Consider the following 17,867-nt stretch of genomic DNA (forward strand, 5'->3'; position numbering starts at 1 on the left):
TTTATTAGTAGGTTTGCTACTTGTTTGTTCTTCGAGTTTCTGCATTAAAATACTGATAAATTTATGATTTGCAATGTCTCCAATTGCTCTCTGAAACTCTTTGATCTGACAGGTAGGGTAAAACATGTATCCTCATTGCTTTTCCCCCTCCTACCCTCCATCACCCCCCAGTTTTCCTTAATTGGGCATAATATTCCAATAATCAGACAAGGTTTTTCTGTAGATGGCAATCCATTACAGGTGTCCTTCTCTATCCCGAGTGATGACACAACCATGTCCTGGAAACTCTTGGGTCTTGAGACCCCATGAATAGGAATTGTAGCTGCAGGGATGGACATAAGGGAAAGGATTACAATTTCTGCTAGATCACATATGGATTTTCTGTGAGTCACATTATGGAGTTGGCCACTTTCTATTCCATGTCATAATGTTGGACTTAAGGCCATATTGGTTCTAATACAGTAAAACATATTAGTCTTGATATTAATTATAGGTGAAGTGGCAGCCAAAATCCTGAACTGTATTAAAGTGGGTTTAGCTTAATCTGTATATTTTAATGTTCTGCTTTTTAGTTCATAAAGAATTTATGAGTTGTCTGGACTGACCCTAGCAGTTGAAGAGACAAAATTAGTCATAGCTGATGTTTTTTTCTTACTGGTGTATTTAAGATTGCTGTTTAAAGACCAGGAGCCCACTGAAGAGGTAATGTTATGATTTGAAGTAGGCACAGCATAACACCAGGTTACATGTTGTCAAGTTTTTTAGGTGCTGGGTTTGAAGGAATAATTTGAAAAAGATAAATGAGGCAGCTTTGTGCATCACTTGCTGGTAGTCAACCAGATCACCTCAAATACAGTCTATGTACAACTCAAACCACAGTATTTTGATGTATCATTAGTCAATGTGCTGCTATTTTTACCAGTTGTGCTTACTGTCACATTTGTAAAATAAAACATTTTCTTCTTGAGAGGAAAAGCCAAAAACTTCAGCAGTTCTCTCCATCCTGTGGCCACAGGATTGAGTTGAAAGCCAAGGTTGCTGTCACAGTGGCCCACGTGCCAGGGAAGGCAAGGGCTGATGTTGCTTGCGGTGTATGGACTGAGAACAGTCAGGTACCAGTGCTCCGTGGCATGTAATATTCGAGCTATTTCTCTTGTTTATTATTAGAACAACTCAAAACCTGACTGAAAAGTCACATATGTTGGCCTCTCTGTTTTCTGTTTGCTTCCACTTAGTATTGGTATTTTTGCCCAGCTCTACCCCTCTATCCAGGGCAGTCTGTGCCCCCTTCACTGAGCTAAGGATGAAAGTCTTGACTATCTGGTCTGGAAGCTGCAGAGAGAGTCTCCTACTTTATTTCTGTCACCAACTAGACCAGGAAGGCTTGTGCTGCAATTGCCCTTTTTTTCCTTCCTGGGTACTGTTTGGAAAATGAGCAGTGTTTTTTATTGACCGAATAATAGACGGAAAAAGATTCATGGGATGGAGAAGTTGATAGCCTTTGGAAGTTATGGATTAAAAATCAATTAGCAAATGAGAACTGAATTGAAAGAATAAAAAAACCATTCTCTTGATGAAAGAGGTTAACAGTAGTATTAAGGGGAGCAGTGTCAGGACCTGTTTTGCTCCATATATTTAACAGCATTTCCAGCAGTGCAGTAAAAAGGGTTATAATTTGCTGATGACTCCAAATGACTGACATTATATATAAACTTCAAAGACTTTAGATAAAAATTGCAGAATCCACAATAGAATCATGTAAATGACTAAACCATGCATGGGTACTTAATTAGTTGTAGCTCCTTGGGGAAAATTTTTCTGAAAGTGATTTTGGATGACTTCTTGGAAACAACACTAACTGGAAAGGCAAATCAAATGCTCAACTCTTGAGATGTGGCTGGGTGATATGCTTTTTAGGGGGATAGATAATGTGAATGCAGCTATCAGATGGAACAGTGAGTTACCAAAAAGATATAGCAGAAGTAGTAGAGATTTGTCAAATATTTAAAATATAATGAACATTGGTGTATTTGATATGTTCATGGAAGGTGAGTATAAAAGACACCTCTTTTATCATAAAGCAAGATAAGGCTATGTAGTATTTTACTTTTTGGATTGGCAGAGCTGTTCATTGTGCAAGGGTGAAGTCTTTCCTAAAGCTTCCCACAGCAACACATTAAGAAGCAGCAATGGAGACCAGGGAGAGAAAGGCTGCACAAGAGAAATGAGAAAGCTGCTGGTGGCTAGAGGAAATCCCACAAGGATAAGGAGGGTCTGTAGTCCCATTTGTGATTGCCATTGACCAGTGTGATATACATTCCTTGTTCATTCCATGGGGAAGCAAGAGCACATCACTCAACAAACTCCCCTGCCTGATGACTTCTTTCCAGGGAAGAGCTGCTCAAAAGGACATTCACGGCAGAAAATGGGATGGAAGACTTGCTCTCCAAAACCCTGTGAGTTGGGCAGGGTAGAGGGAGCTTTTGGGCATTTATCTATTTGGCAGTTACTGTTGTTCTGGTGCAATTTGTTATTTTCACAGATTTTTAGCTTACAAAAAACCACAAAACCCTGCACCTCTTACCAGCTTGTCCATAATTTTGTCTACAGTTGTGCAGCAAGTTTATTGAGAGTGTATGAAGGGCCACGCTGGGTCAGCCCAAATGTCTGTCTCAGTGCCCTGCCTTTGCTTTGGCCAAGAGCTGATGCTCAGTGAGGAGTGTAAGGACAGGGTAAGCATTTAATGGCAGTGGTCAGAACACTTCATCACTCAGGAACTTTTTGATCCACAGATTTTATCTTCATGCTTTAAATCCCTCATTGGCTTTTTCTTAGGTGAATTCGTAATATTGATTTTTCAACTCCCATAAACTTTTCTCGTTTGTGTGGCATCAACGCTGCTTTATGTGAAGAAGCATCTCCTTTTGTTGATTTTGAACTTCCAGTTCACTGTTTTCATCCGATATCCCTTATTTTTGTTGTCCACCTGCAAGTTTGAGTTGAAGGAACTTTAGTTTTTACTCTTGTAATGTGATGTAGTGTCACTGTGTGCTACACTATAATAACACAGTTTTACTGTGTTGGTTATTTCATTGTAGTGCTTTGCTGATGTGTAAAGGGGAAGATGCATGTGCTTTAGCTGAAGAGGGTTTTTTTTGTTGTTAATTTTTTTTAACTTCATCTGTTTGTTTTTTAATATGGAATTAGAGTCTTGATAATCTGTTGAGTTTAACGTAGTGCTACTTAGTACTATATTGCAAATGATTTAGCATTGTAATTCAAGGCTACAATGGGATTATTATCCCAATATATTTCTTTTCTCACAACTGGGTAAGTCTTGACTATAACAGTAATTTTTGAATATTACTGGATTCTTGAACTGATGGTTAATAATTGTCAGCTTTTAGGGAAATAAACACTGTGTCTCCATCTACTGGAAAAATACACGAAGGGACCTACGCATTTTGCCCATATATAATCTCCTCTTTGCTGGTTAATGTGGCAAGAATTTAAAAAGCATGGGTGGGAGGTCTGTCAGATGTGGGTGGTGCATGAATGAGTCCCAGTGAGTAGGGTTTGAGGGGAGAGAGGGACAGAAAGGGATGGAGAGACACTCTTTCTGAAGTACAGTGTGCAAAAGGTCAGGGAAAATTTGGCAATGCCTATAGGAACAACAATAAAATCCCTTAACTAGTTGAAGGAACATTTAAAGGACTGAGGAAACAGATGGTACATAAGTTAAAACTGTGCAGGAGCAACTTACCTTCTGCAGCAATTTCAGCAAGACAGTTATTTCCGTGGTTGTTACTCTCTCATTCAATCACAACATGCAATTACTATAGCGAACCTTCTGTCACATTGCACACGTTTTCACACTTGTCAGAGGAAAAGTCATAGATTAAACAATATGGTTTAAAGCACTGTTTAGTTATGAATTTCATAACTGTATTTTAATGCAAGACAGAAGTGTTCTGTTGGAGCAGACCTCAAAAGAACAAGAACCAGGGGAGCATTCTTGGGGAGGAAAACAAGCAGCATTGGCCATACAGATCCCATTAGCACAAATGGAAATGTATTCATGTTAGTGCCTTTGCATCAGTCTGAAAACACAAGCAATTAGAGCCCCGTCCTGGAGTCACTGCATGTGCAGAACAGTCCTTGAAATCAATGGGTGCTTGGAGAAAAGGCATAAAGAACAACTAGGGCCTTAATGTTACACTAACATATACTGCATGTACCATAGCACATGGTACAGAACCTTTCAGTTATTTCTTGTCTCTCTTTGGTATTTGAAAGGATGAAACTGTAAAACCATTTAACCATGTCAAACCTTTGCCATCCTCAGATGCAAGTTTTTAATTTCATTCATTTTCCTCCCTGCTTTGAGATTTTTTTGGTGTGGGTTGGTTTTTTGTTTGGTTGACTTTTTGTTTGGTCTTTTGTTGGTTTTCTCCCCCTGCTGTGGACAGTATTTGTTTTCCAGAGCTGGTATCTATTTGGGATACACATGGCTGTAGATATATCTATATCTATGTATCTGTATGTATAGGCTGCTTTTGTCTCTCATGTTAAATAGTTTGCGTAAATGATAAAGTATTTATCATTTATGCAAAAGTATTTAATGCAAGTGGTTGTTCCTTGTATGTTTCTTGAATAATAATGTGTCTCTGGATTAGACCTTTTCATGTCTGTCTTTCCTTTAAGAAAAAAAAAGAATTCAAAGCAACAGCATAAGGATCTCAATATGTTTTGTTTGGGGTTTTTTTGTTTTTTGTTTTTTGTTTTTTTAATGAAAAGGGCATCTGGGGGTAACTCAGCCAGAAAAGACAGGGAAATCAGAGTGATAAATGTATTTTTCTGTTCCATTTTGATTACTCTGTGCAGCTTTCTTCATTTGGGAAATACGTATTTAAAAAAAGAGAGAAATCTTTATGCTTTTTCTCCCCTCCTGCTGTTTCTGCTACTTTAAAAATATATGTACCAGTTATTTCCATACAAAACATTTGAAAATAGGAAGAATTTGACAAGGCATTAAGTGTTACTTGAATCCAATACAAAAACCTGTCTGGATCATTATATTAAACAGGAGGATATGGAAAATTGAAGTCACACTTCCATTTAAAATTTTTAACCTTGTATTTTTGCAGCAGCACCTCTCGAGAAAAAGAATAAATGTGTGTAAGAGAATGAAAGCTGAAAGAACTTGGAGAAAATAGACATATTTTTTCAGATTTTGATTTTTTTTCTTTCTACTTTTCCCATATGTGCGGTGGCCTTTCTTGCACTGACATTGAAGTTTTATTGAGACAAATCCTGACACATTTACTGATGCCAAGTGAAGCATTATGCAGATTCATTCAACTTGGTAGAAACACTGGTTGGGATTACTCAGAACGAGGAAATGTGTCAGAACCTGCAAACCTGGATTGGCCTCTCTTCAGGACTCCTCATTTTCTGAGTGCCCTGCTGAACACAGTGCCCAAAAACCTTCTTTCACTGTGTAGTTTTCTGAACCAACCCCATTGTACCAGAAATGAGGTATACAGGGTTGCTGACCCACTTTTGGCAGCACTGGTGCAGCTCAACTTGTTTATTTGTATCATTCAACAGCAGTTTGAAAGAGGAAAATCAGTGGGTATGGAATTTGAATTGCAGTTGAAGCTGAGGATTTCTTGCTGCCTGCAATGGCTTTAAATCAAGCCACAGATGGTGGTGAGGTTCCGGTAGCTGCTGCTCGCCTTGCACAGGCATTCCAGCAATGCTGAGAGCAGGGCAGGGCCTTAGGAAAAATCGTAAAGTGGATCTGAAAGCAGATGTGCCCCAGCTGTAAGGGAAGTGATAATGGAAGCAGTGAATTTGGAACAGGGCGGATGGCAGCAATCTGTCATCAGGAGGGAGTGTGCGGAAGGATGGAAAGGAAAAAACTCTGGAGTGGGGTGAGAGCAGAAAATAAATAGGGAGGAGAGAAATACTGGGTTGAGGGGACCCTCAATAGCCATAGAAACCTCTGTAGGGACTGTTCCAGGGAGCAGTAGAAAATAAGTTAAAATATACCAATAACCTTCTTGGTCTTCAAAAAGAGTCTCAAGTCGCCTTTATCGTGATTTATGTTACCAGACCTCCTCCACAGAATTACAGTCATGTAATCCACAACTGCTGTTATTTATTCGGGATAAAGAAGGCAATTTTGACGGTGATCTCCCTTGATATTTCCCAAGGTCTACTCTTGTCTCATACCTTTCATCATCGTGTACTTCTTCAAGGCATCTTTCTACACCTCTCTCAAAAAGAAACACTCATTTCAGTCGCTCACCCTGGACCAGAGTGACACAGACGTTCCAGGTTAGGAGAGATCAATTGCACAGCCCTGTTCCTCTTCACCTGGGAGGATCTTTGATGTGTTGACAAGGTTGGAATCCAAATAAGACATTAACCCACTGTATTACAGTGGTGAAGGTGGCAGGGAGGATATAAAATAGCATCCTACCCAACAAGGTATTCTCCCTTTTTCATTTTACAATCTGTGTCAATGGCAGCTGGAACTATTAGACCCGCATTAAAATTACATATTACTTATATAAATGGGAGCTATAAATATCACAAATAGTAAAACTAAAATTGCACTGAGGTTCAGGAGACAGTATGTCTAAAATCTACAAAATTAAGGACATTTAGAGGAAAGCCTCAATATCCATCTGCCCTTAATTTACCTCAGTATTCTTGGTTGTCAGAGTATGATCTCAGTACTACGTTAATGTCATTTAATGACTTTTTCTTGCAAGATTGGCTCAGATCTGAATCAAATCACAGAAAAGGTGCAGTGGTATTTCCTTGGGTGTGTTGGTTTAGATGAAGCAGTAAGGACAGGCTAACCTACTGTTAAGGATGAAGCAGTTATTGTCACTGTGGTCAGTAAATACTTTTGTCACTGAATATCTCCATTCTGATGTTTTTATGTTTAGTCCTGTGGATTCTTACTCATTTTTCTTTTAATTTGAAAATATTATAAATGTAAAGCAAGTATTGATCTGTAGCTGTGGCACAATATTGATTTGAATGAGACAAAAACTAGATGCTAAACCCAAGCTTGTTAGGAAGGTATTAGTAAGTATTAATGACCTGTATGGTGGAAGTGCTGATGCTGCATTAGATGTGCCGTCTCCTACCAGCCCATGTGGGCTCAGACCAGGCTTGCAATGCCTGTATTTTCTGAGCACAATGTATGGGCCAGCATTGGCATCTCCTGGGCTGGAAACCTCCCTGGACTACTAGGAGCCTAGACTAGGGCTAACAGATCTGATCCTCCCAGCTGTGCTCCTGGAAGTGAGACCAGTGCACAGAACTGAGGATGCTATGTAGTTCTTATTTAGTCCTTTGGATAAAGAGAATGGATTTGCTGGCCTGGAGGTGCCTGCTCAGTGCTGGCGTGTGAGTATCCCTGTCTGAGGCAGAATTGTGCCAGACAGACCTTTTCCTGGGCTGTTTTAAGCTCTCCTTTGCCATCACACCTGTGAGGCTGGCTACCATGCAGGATCATCTCATAAAGCTGGAGAAGTCTGGATCAACATTTTTCATTACAAGGAAATTTGTATTGAATCAATGGAAATAATATTCCTGTGGTTAGGACTCAGGAGAGAAGAGAGAGTTCCTGAATCTGCTTTCTGGCAAGCACATATGATTTCCTGTGCTCAGGGAAAGATTTGTTTCACCTTAATTAGCTTGGATATCTACCTTCACTCTGTAGTCAGCAGTTCCCCACGAGAGCCATTCATTTCACCTGAAACAGCTGAATTGCCCTCTTTATTGACTGGAGAGGGAACCTCAGACCAGAAGTCCAGCTCAGCAGAGATGAAGCTGGATCCCAGCTTTCCTCTTAGCGATACACACGTAAGATGAGGTCTATGGATCCCATGGGATCCTGTCAGTGGAATTATGCCAATGGGGATGAGATGCCACTTGTGCAGGTGGCCTGAAGGAATGGAATCCCTTAACACAACGGGGGTTTTCGAAGGGAGTTTTATTAAACATATTATTAGATTTCTGAAAATAGTTGATAACCTTCATTTAGAAAAAAAAGTAATAAGGGCTGTTTCTGTGTTGTTCTTGTGAATGAAGTTGCATTTTCAAGCTGCTCTTCCCAAAGTAATTAGACACTGGGAGTTCAGGGACTCTAGAGGCAACTGCTCTGTACTCTGCAGCACTGAGAGACTGATGGAATATGGGGCTTGTAGGTGAATGTTCTTTTCTGTTCTTGAAAAAGGCAAAAAGGGAATTTTTAATTTCTTGCTCTTCAACATGAAGAAAACTCATAACTGTTCTTTACTGGGGCTAAAAGCACATCACAGATGTGACTCAAAATCAGTTTGTCATTGATTTCAAGCCTGCTTTGGCATGGGGTGTTATAGAAAGAAAAAATAAATCTGCTCCAAGTTCTCATTTGATATTTTATTATTTCCTTATCAGCTGTGTTTTTTCTGCTTTAATTGGTGCTTCAACTGCAATGGCTTCTGAACATTCTAGGCAGATGCTGTCTTTTAAACCCAATAGTTGTATTTTTGTCTATTGTTTTTACTGTGCAAGAGATGGACTGAAAACTGGCTGAGCTGCTGGGATTTACAGGATTGTGGGCAGTGGCACGAAGTCCAGCTGGAGGCCAGTCACTAGTTGTGCACCCCAGAGGGCAACTGTGGGCCAAGGCTATTAAAGATCTTCCTTAGTGACTCCGATGATGGGGGAGAAAGCACCCGAGGGAGTCTTCAGACAACACAGAGCTGGGAAGGCATGTGTTAAAACATAAGAAATAACTTATTTAATCTCCGATTGACCAAACAGCAGAAGTTGCCCATAGATGCTGTAGAGTCTCCATCCTTGCAAATATGCCAGCTTACTGGCCATAGTTCTGAGTAATTTGCTTTAGGTGGCCTTGCTTTGAGTGGTTGAGTTTCCTATCTAAGTATTCCTAAATATAAAGGTTGATGATTTTTAAAAATGTGTGCCAAACTGTTAGTTCCTAGCTCCCCTACAAGTTTTTCATTCTAACTACAAATATTCAAATAATTTAGAAAAAAATCGGGCAACTCTCACCCCACAACCGAGTTTGTATGTGGGGAAATCAAATTATTTGACCAACTTTCAGTCCAGACCTCTATCCAGGCAGTAAATTGAGCTATTACTTTTAATGACTGAAAGATGATAAATTTGAAAATTTTAAAATAAATATTTTGTGACATTCCCCATGTAGTGAATTGCAGTGCTCTACTGTCTTGTGTTTCTGTCGCAGCTGATTTCAATGTCTTCAAAAATCTATTTTAAATTCATATAAAGTTAGAACACACAGATGCTAAAAATAATTTGTAAATTTTTGTAGTGATTCCTTTGATTTTTTTCCCCCCATACTCATTGTTGAATGTTCATTGTTTGGTTGAAGATTTTAATTATTTCAATAAAAAATTAAACAAAATTGTCATTCACTGTGTAAGATGAGACACATAATTTGATAATGAGAACGTTCCCACCTTTTTGGCAAACAGGTCATCAAAGGAAGACCCTCCCCTTGCAGGCCCCGATCTGTTTAGTTTGGTTAACAGGAAAGATTATTCTTTTCACCCTTTTAACCTCTCAGGTGGCCTCTTTCAGTAACTGTCCTTTTGTGTAAATAAAGAGAAAAACTGCAGCCTTACCTGGAAACTTACCTGGAGCAGTGTCACCAGCAAGGCGGGGAAACTTGTGGAGACCCTCTGAAAACCTGACAGACGTTTGTTTTGGATTTGTGTGTTTTCTGAGTGATGATGAAGTTCTCTATGCACTTTTTGCAAATCCTTTTAGCTAAACAGGAGTCCTTCAGTCAGCTGTCAGTAGCTTTGTGACAGGTTTGCTCTCTCAATAATCATTTGCCACACAGCCGTTAGATTTTTACTTCAAATTTGATTATTGCTCTGTATCATTTTCTAAACCCACTGTCCTTTTGTGCAATGTGAACTTCCATTTTTGTAAATGAGGGTGCACAGAGGAGCCCTGACCCACAGTACAGAGAGGATGTTTCACATTGGGTCTGAATCTGAACTTCAGCTGTAGTTGCTTGACCAGCATTGTATCAGATGTCAACATCCTTTGACAACCTCCCTATTGTTGGAGTGTAAACTTTTAGACTTGTAAAATATGGGAAAATACCCTCCAACTTTTTTTTGGCACTTGCATGCCCAGTATTTGACTCTGATAAAGAGAACCTGCCAGTGTGTGAATGAGGGAGCTCAAACAAATGCCTAAAGGCTTCTGTGTGACCTGCTGTGTTCAAGACATTGACTCATTTTTGAGGCAGTAATTACCTTTCCTTCTTTAAAGGCACATTAATAAACATACTAATATTGTCTGTAATGAAAACTGAGTTTAAACATTTTCTTACTCAATTCTTCCATTTGATTTTTTTCTCTTCGCTTTCTGTGTAGGGAATTGTGTTGGAATTTTCTGTTCATAACTTTGAGTGATAGTTTCTTGCAAAATCTGTTGTTTGTTAAATTACAGTACAGAATCATGATAAATAACAAATTAATGTCAGTAGATGGACTGGGAAATTACATTTTAATTTATTTTCCTTTCAGATAGTAGCGTAAGGATTTTTAAAAGGCAATAGGATAATATTATTGTTAGTGGTTTATAAAATCATTTGGTTTATGTTTTAATCTAGTAAAAGCAGCAAAACTTGACCCTGAATGCTTGATGTTACTGATATTATAAATATGTATGTACCGTGTGAATACTTTTTGCAGCTAAGGAGGTACAGTAGACCCTGAAGTTTATAGGTTTGGTTTATTGTGCTTTTTGGAGTTAGGTGTTTTTACAGAGTGTGTTATTTTGGAAAGGATCTAAGGCACTCAAGTTTTTTAGCTTTGGCTGGTAAACAGGAATATCAGTAATGCAAGTTGCATGAAGGAATAGCTCTCAAACATGAGAATGAGTCCTCTTCATGAGATGATGCAGTGAAATCAGAGAAGACTCATTTGTGTTTGATTTTTTTTTTGTGCTCGAAGAAAAGCACTTACCTTACATGTGGCTTGGTTGTGGCAAAAGCAACACTGGGATGCTGACGCTGAACGCTGAGCACTTAATCTGAAGAAAGTCCTTGCTCTGTGGAAGCAATTATTAGGACTGCAGTAGGAGGCATCTGGTCATGTAGACATAGCAATTTTATTCATCTAATGTATAACAGTTAATACATTGCAGCTCAGTGTGAACTAGAACCCCTTGATGTAGATAAACTCTTAAGTATTTAAATACCCAGGTCGTTCTCACTGAAATGTCTCAGAGTCCAACTTGGCCTCCGCATGGTGACTATTGTAAATGTTCCTCATGAAGCTGCATTACATTTCATCCTAATTAGCACTGCTGCTGCAGCCTTAGTAAAGAAACATTGGATTAAAAAGAACCAGAGGCTGAGCGCCCACATCCTCTCCTGCAGGAATTAAATCAATTTCAGTCTTACAGTATTCACAGAGCTGATTTAATTTGGCCTCTTTCTCTAGATGATTGCAGAAGCATAGTAGTAGTAGGAAGCTCTTGCCTTTTTTACTTATGTTTAGCTCCAGAGTTGTGTCTGTTTTGGGTGCTGTCATTTCACATTAGTCCTCAAGTAAAGCAAACACGCTATTTCAGTAGCAAAGAAATTAAAGGTTCGTCAGTAAATAGCAGTTACAGGCAACAAATTAGGATGAGAAACGTTTTTATTGTGGAAATAGGAATGAATGTTTCCTACTGTGAAACTGAATTTTTTATTGAAATTAGATATATAATTAAGTTATTATTATGCACAGAAAAGGTTAGAAACCTTAACATCTTTTGTCCATAAGCCAAATATTGTAGTATGTTGATATGCATGCTGTGAATTCCCCATCACTGCTCTGCCAGTAATTTCAACCTGGCATCTAGACTAAATTGTCTCCCTAGGAGCCAAGAGGAAACACAGTTGATATGTGATCTCGGGCACGGGTCTTTCTTGAATGAATAAAAGCACTGTCACATTTTACGAAATTACATCTGCTGGTTATGTGCTGTGATGGTCCCTGAATGAGGGAGAGGGCAGAGCTCATCTGAGTTATGGCACAGACCCATGTTCCAAAGGAGCTTGATGGGATTTTATACACTCTTGTAGCTCCATTTCAGATATGTTTCAGCTGCATGACAGGAACTGAAAGCAAGGTAATGGTTGTGATGTGTCTGCACAGTAATTTTAAAGTATTAAGAAACACACAAGACACACAAATTGCCAGGCAGTGCTTGCTGAGTGACCTCGGAGCAGCGTGTTTGCGAGTGGAGATGAACTAATGCGACAAATGTCTGCCATGCACTGCTGGAAATGCAGTTGTCTCCTCTTCTCCAAGCAAAGCTGAGAAGGAAGCCTGGTCCCCTGGCACCAGCTCCATGCTCCCCAACACTCAACTGTGGTGCCAGATGTTGGCAGTGTGTGCTGAGCCTATTCCACAGTGCAACAGCCAGTCTTGTAAATCCCTTCAAGGTCACCAGCAGGGCTTAAAGTAGATTTATTTAACAGTTGGACTCAATAATCTTACAAGTCTTTTCCAACCTTAATGATTCATTATCTTGGATGATGTATCAACCTGATACCCTTTGCTTTGCAGTGAGGATGAATCTGCAGCCCAGGGGCTGCAGAGCCACCCCAGCCTAAGTCCTCCAGGTGGGTGGCTTTGTCACTAGTGGGGATCTGAAATTAGTAGTGGTGCTACTTCCCATAGGCACCACGTGGGGTATTTCCCAAGGAGCAAAGGACTGATGGAGTTTTGAACTGTTTTGCCTTACCAGAGTTGTGGGGCCAGTAAGAGAAGGAGCCTTAAAGGCTCTGTTATTCACTTCCTGAGGCAAATGAATATCTAAATCCTCTGCTGTTACTCCAGTTCTGCAAAGAATGGAAAACAAAACACTTGTTTGGAGCGATTACCTCAACATGTTGAACTTCAACAGTGGTGAATTGTAAAATCTGTTTCTAAACTGGACAAAATCGTCCTTTATGCCTCTCTCTTATTGCTGGAGCATCTGTTGTCACCTCAGCCTGAGCTCTGTAACCATGTGGTGGTGTTTGGGGTTTTTTTCCTACTCCCTTCCTCATTTCCTTAAAAAGCTGATTCGTTGTGATTTATTGGGTACAAACTACAAAGCTAAGTATTTTTCAGGATGTAAGTTGTAGTGGTTGTGAGAAGGAATGAGACTATAATTCTCTTCCACTTTATTTTACTTAGGTATTTTCAGAGCAGAGGGTAGGATGTATTCTTTCCATTAGACCTCTCCTTTCTTAATCACCATTCCCTAATTAATTCCCTGGTTAAATATAAAGCAAGCATTAGCTCTGAATAATGTTTTCCTGTGTGATTAAGTAAAGAAGAATTCCTTTCTTTTGTATGATGACTCATTGCTGGGGGATCTGGAGGGAGCCTCAGGGTGGATATTTGAGACTTTGGTCCCAGGTGCTCTCATACCTCTGAGCTGTGTTTGCTGTCAGTCCAGAGGTGGGAGGCAAAGGTGATATCACATATCAGCTGAATACAAAGAAAATTGTCTCTCTTGTGAAACCACAGCTTTGGTTTCTCCTAGTGGAAAACTGACTCTGGCTCACAGAAATGCAAATCTGGAGACAACACACATACAGCGAGGAAGAATGTAAATTACTGTTCTCACTGGCACAGGGTCTGTAATATCTCTTGTTTCATGATACATTTTCTTTGCGGTCCAAGCTGACTCAAAAATGTACCCTCTCTTTTCACCCAGCATCTTCCAGTTCCCCCCCCACACCAGTTTGCAAGCCTTTGTCTTGTAGCAGTACAGCTGTGTTGGGCCGCACCATAAACCACATGTCTGAAAGAACCGAGGTTAAAAATGAAAGGCTCTGGATCAAAAAAGAAGGTTATAGTAAATGAGGGCATGGCAAAGAGGCAGGGCAAGGTTTAAGCTGACCAAGCTTATTTTGCTGCTGAAGAAACATTGTTTAACTCTACCCAGATAATATGACTCTTTTTTTTCTACTGTAGTAGCGTATGGCGTTAATTTTTAGCTCATGGCATTAATTTTTAGCTCAAAAGGCAGTTTTAAGAACACTTCTGGGTTCAAATGTTGCTCATAGCTCAAGGTGAGAAAAAGAGTACAGCTTTATTAACATGGCAGCAAGGAAAACATATGGAATATGTTTCATATAATGACATGAGAATGCTTATGATTTGACTGCCAGAACAGTGAACGCTACAACACGTAATCTCCGGGTGTTGAAAAACAGCCATCTAAAAACACTCTTCATTTTGATAAAAAGTTCAGCAAACAGAAATCCCACTGATTTTTGTTTTCCTTTTCATTTGTTTTACAGGCCTTTCCCTGTATTTCAACCGGAATTTATGGTAAGTAAGACCTTAGATGTCGCTTATTCTTACTCATTTTTCCCCATTACTGCTATTTCAAACAGTGATATTTCATATCAGATGTCTCATCAGTCATTTTGGCTTGCCAGTCTATTTATCCTGTGTTAAATAACAGAGATCCAAAGCCCTTGGCTGTGACTGGATACTGGTGTGCTGGGAAGTGGGATGCTGTTGTGCAGCCCTTAGCAAAACCCTCAGAGCCTGTGAGCCAAGACCTGCAACTGTGATTACACTTCTGCAGTAACTCTTAAATGCACTGCTGTGGCTTCAGCAGGGAAAAATAGGGGTCTGGCAAAATTTTCCATATAGAAGGAAAACAAGCAAGATGCCACAATGTCCAAGACTGGAGGGATGGGGGAAAAAAAGAAAAGATGTTTTTCTCAAGCCAACTTGCTGGAATAACACGGAATTGTCTTAGCTCCCTTGAGTTATGCTTCCACACTTTTATTTTATTAATTTACATGCAAATTAATATTGCCTGAAGGAACTGGAAGGAAAGGGTTATTATAAAAGTTCATCACTTGCATTGTTGTAGGGTAATCCATCACTAATAGTCAACTGGTTTTTGGTTGACATTGTGGAAGAAGTGGGCATGATATTTGTAGGAGGAAGAAGACAAGCAGTTCAATATTTAGGAAAAAAATTGAGAAATTAGAGAGGACATGCAAATTACAAAGAGGCAAATATATATATTTTTTTAATGTAGCGATAACCTAAGCTGCTTTTTCTTTCTTTTAGGTTCAGTAAGTGGACAGAAATGCTTGTAGATTTTATAACTTATACAATTTAAAGTTTTTAAATAAGGATGCTTTAAAGAAACATATGGATGCTCCATCCTTGGAAGTGTTCAAGCCCAGGTTGGATGAGCCTGGTCTCGTGGAAGGTGTCCCTGCCCATGGCAGGAGGGTTGGAATGAGATGATCTTTAAGGTCCCTTCCAACCCAAACCATTCTATGATTTCATGCTAAACAGCAATAAATAAAAGGAACATTTAGGGTTGCTTCTTCTTTTTCAAGGACATCTTATTTAAATGTTTCTGAGGATTACAAATCTGAATCAGGATTCAGAAGATAGAATCTAATTTACTTTAGGTGCCGTATTCTTTTCTGCTTGAACTGCACTTTTATTGTTGCAGAAGAACATGCAGATGCCGTTTCCACTAACACTAGAATTGGCTGAATATGAATCTGGTTTCAGATAAAGCTCTGCCTTGATTCTCAGCTTTGGTCCCCCTCTTGAACTTTGAGGGGAGCTCTGCATTTTGGTCCTTGACTCATTGGCTTAAATCTTGATCTTTTACACAGACACATTTTTGTTATTATGTTACAGAAGCAAGCAAGACATGGTGTAAATATATGGAAATTAGTAGTAAGTGGCATGTACAAATAATAATAGTTCACTTTATTTTAGAATTGGCCTAGTTAATGGAAAAGGACTCAGCAGGTGAGGAATATGGTTCCCTGAAACCAGTAAAGAAGGTTGGAAAGGATCTCTGGTAGGAATCATGAGTTAATGTGATTTATTGGAGGCTTTTCTTGAAGGTAGCTGTGGCATTACTGAAACATTATATAGTGTGGCAGATGCTTTTTTTTTGGTAATTGTTTACTGTTTTCACCATTTCAAATTAATTAAGATGCATTTCTGCTAAAATACTGTTTTTCTGAGGCTACTGGGTTTTTTTTATTTGTTTGTGGTTTTTTGGAGGGTTTTTTTGTTTGTTTTGGGAATACAATTTCTAATCGATTGTACTGTTTACATTTTAATAAATACTTTCTATTCCTCAATTAAAAAAAAAAAAAGTCCTTCTTTACAAACTCTCAAATGCACTGCCTGAGAGTAAGCAATTAAACAGGCAGCCCTGCATCAGGCTTCAGGTGTCAATATTTTCAACAATATTTGATAGCAGTTGCATTGCTATGCTCTGTGTGATGTGTTTGCAGTGTAAAGCACACCCAAACCCCGCAAAACTATGCTTTCATCTTTCTGGTTTTGTTTGGGTTTTCCCCTTTATCCATGCACATTCCTTTAGATAAAGGCAGTGTCTAGACAGGGAAGTGGATCAACCTCATTCCTGGTGGCCAAGCTGATTAGGATATCTTTGTGCTGTGCACGTAACACTGGACTCTCACAATAAAGTGTTTTGGAAGGAACATAGGGTGTTGATTCCTCAGCTCAGATCCATATGAACAAATGCTGTCCCTTCAGAATCCCTTGGCTCATAATGGAGTTTCTCCTCCAAATGGAAATGGAGAAATTTGCAAGAGATCAACTGAGTGTATCCAATTTGAGAATCTGGATTGAGTTCTGCTCCAGACTCTTGTAAATGTTTAGATTGCTCACCTTTACTCTTATCATAAGGAGAGAGTGGTCACACTTCTCTGGAGAGTCGTCCTTTCCTGTTTGCATCACTGCAGAGTGTTCCCTTACTCCCATAAAAAGGGAGCTGGGAAGAAATGAGCAAGTACGGCTCTTTCTGAGGTCCTGGCAAAGGGCAGATTGCTTTTCATGGGAAGGGTGCTGGATAGAGGAATGGTCTGCCTTTCCTCCCCAAACGCTCTCCTAATGCTTCATCTCCACCCATCACTCTGTGGATGTTCCAGCTTGAACGAGTTACAGCCCTGAGAAGGCCTTTTGCCATTAAGGCCCCATGCCAGGAGTCAAAACTCAGATTTTAATGTGCTGGCAACAAATTCACTCACAAGGGATCTCTCTTTTAGAAGTCTGATATCTTCAAGTGAGGGGGGCTACATCTTTATAAAATGACATAGAAAGCAGCCAGTGCTGAATGTTTGTAAGGACTACAAAACAAGTGAGGGTCTACCCACAGACACTTTGGGGGGAAAAATAATTTCCTAAGAGATCTGTAATTCCTAGTATCTTTTCCTAAGAGATCCCTGTCACCTTTAATAAGTTTATAAACTGCTAATCAGTCTAAGAAAGCAAAGGTTGTGAAGACTCATATCCCCATGGGTCTCTGGGTTACTCTCTCCTGTTGCAATAAATGTTTTCATTTATAGTAAGAGTGTGAAGTTTCCTAAGTAAAACTGCTTCAGGGGAAGGACTAAAGATTTGCATCCCTCCCATGGCATTAGGGAGGTACTGGAGTATCTAGCTACACATCCTCACTAGCTGTTTATCAATACTGAGACAGGAGCCACAGTGCGGTCTTAACCTTATCACACTTTTTTTCCCCTAGACCAGCTAGACTTCTAGGAATTTTCTTACATTTTGTCTCTTTTCCCTCTTTACAGCAATTTTACTATCTGTTTGAAAAAAAAATTGAAAAAGGGATAAAAAAGATCTACAGACAAATCTATATATAGTTCAGAGGGTACAAAGTGTTATTTTAGGCTGTAGTGTGTCAGATTTTCATGTTATTCCAGTGGATCACCATTTAGACATCCACTTTCCTCATAATTACCATCTTGTTATCTCTGAGGTACTGCCAGAAGA

The 17,867-nt window shown here is 39.4% G+C and overlaps 1 protein-coding gene across 3 annotated transcripts in view; it reads left to right on the forward strand.

Annotated features, from left to right (window-relative positions):
• Positions 1-17,867, forward strand: part of MACROD2 (MACRO domain containing 2) — an 841,263-nt gene that overhangs the window by 543,871 nt on the left and 279,525 nt on the right. For all 3 annotated transcript variants that reach the window (XM_027653978.1, XM_027653977.1, XM_027653979.1), the window contains exon 7: positions 14,363-14,393. In XM_027653978.1, the coding sequence (XP_027509779.1) occupies positions 14,363-14,393 (31 nt within the window). The remainder of the gene's footprint in view (positions 1-14,362; positions 14,394-17,867) is intronic.

This window comes from Corapipo altera, unplaced genomic scaffold, assembly GCF_003945725.1.
Source record: "Corapipo altera isolate COAL_440 unplaced genomic scaffold, ASM394572v1 70, whole genome shotgun sequence".
Taxonomy (NCBI): Eukaryota; Metazoa; Chordata; class Aves; order Passeriformes; family Pipridae; genus Corapipo; species Corapipo altera.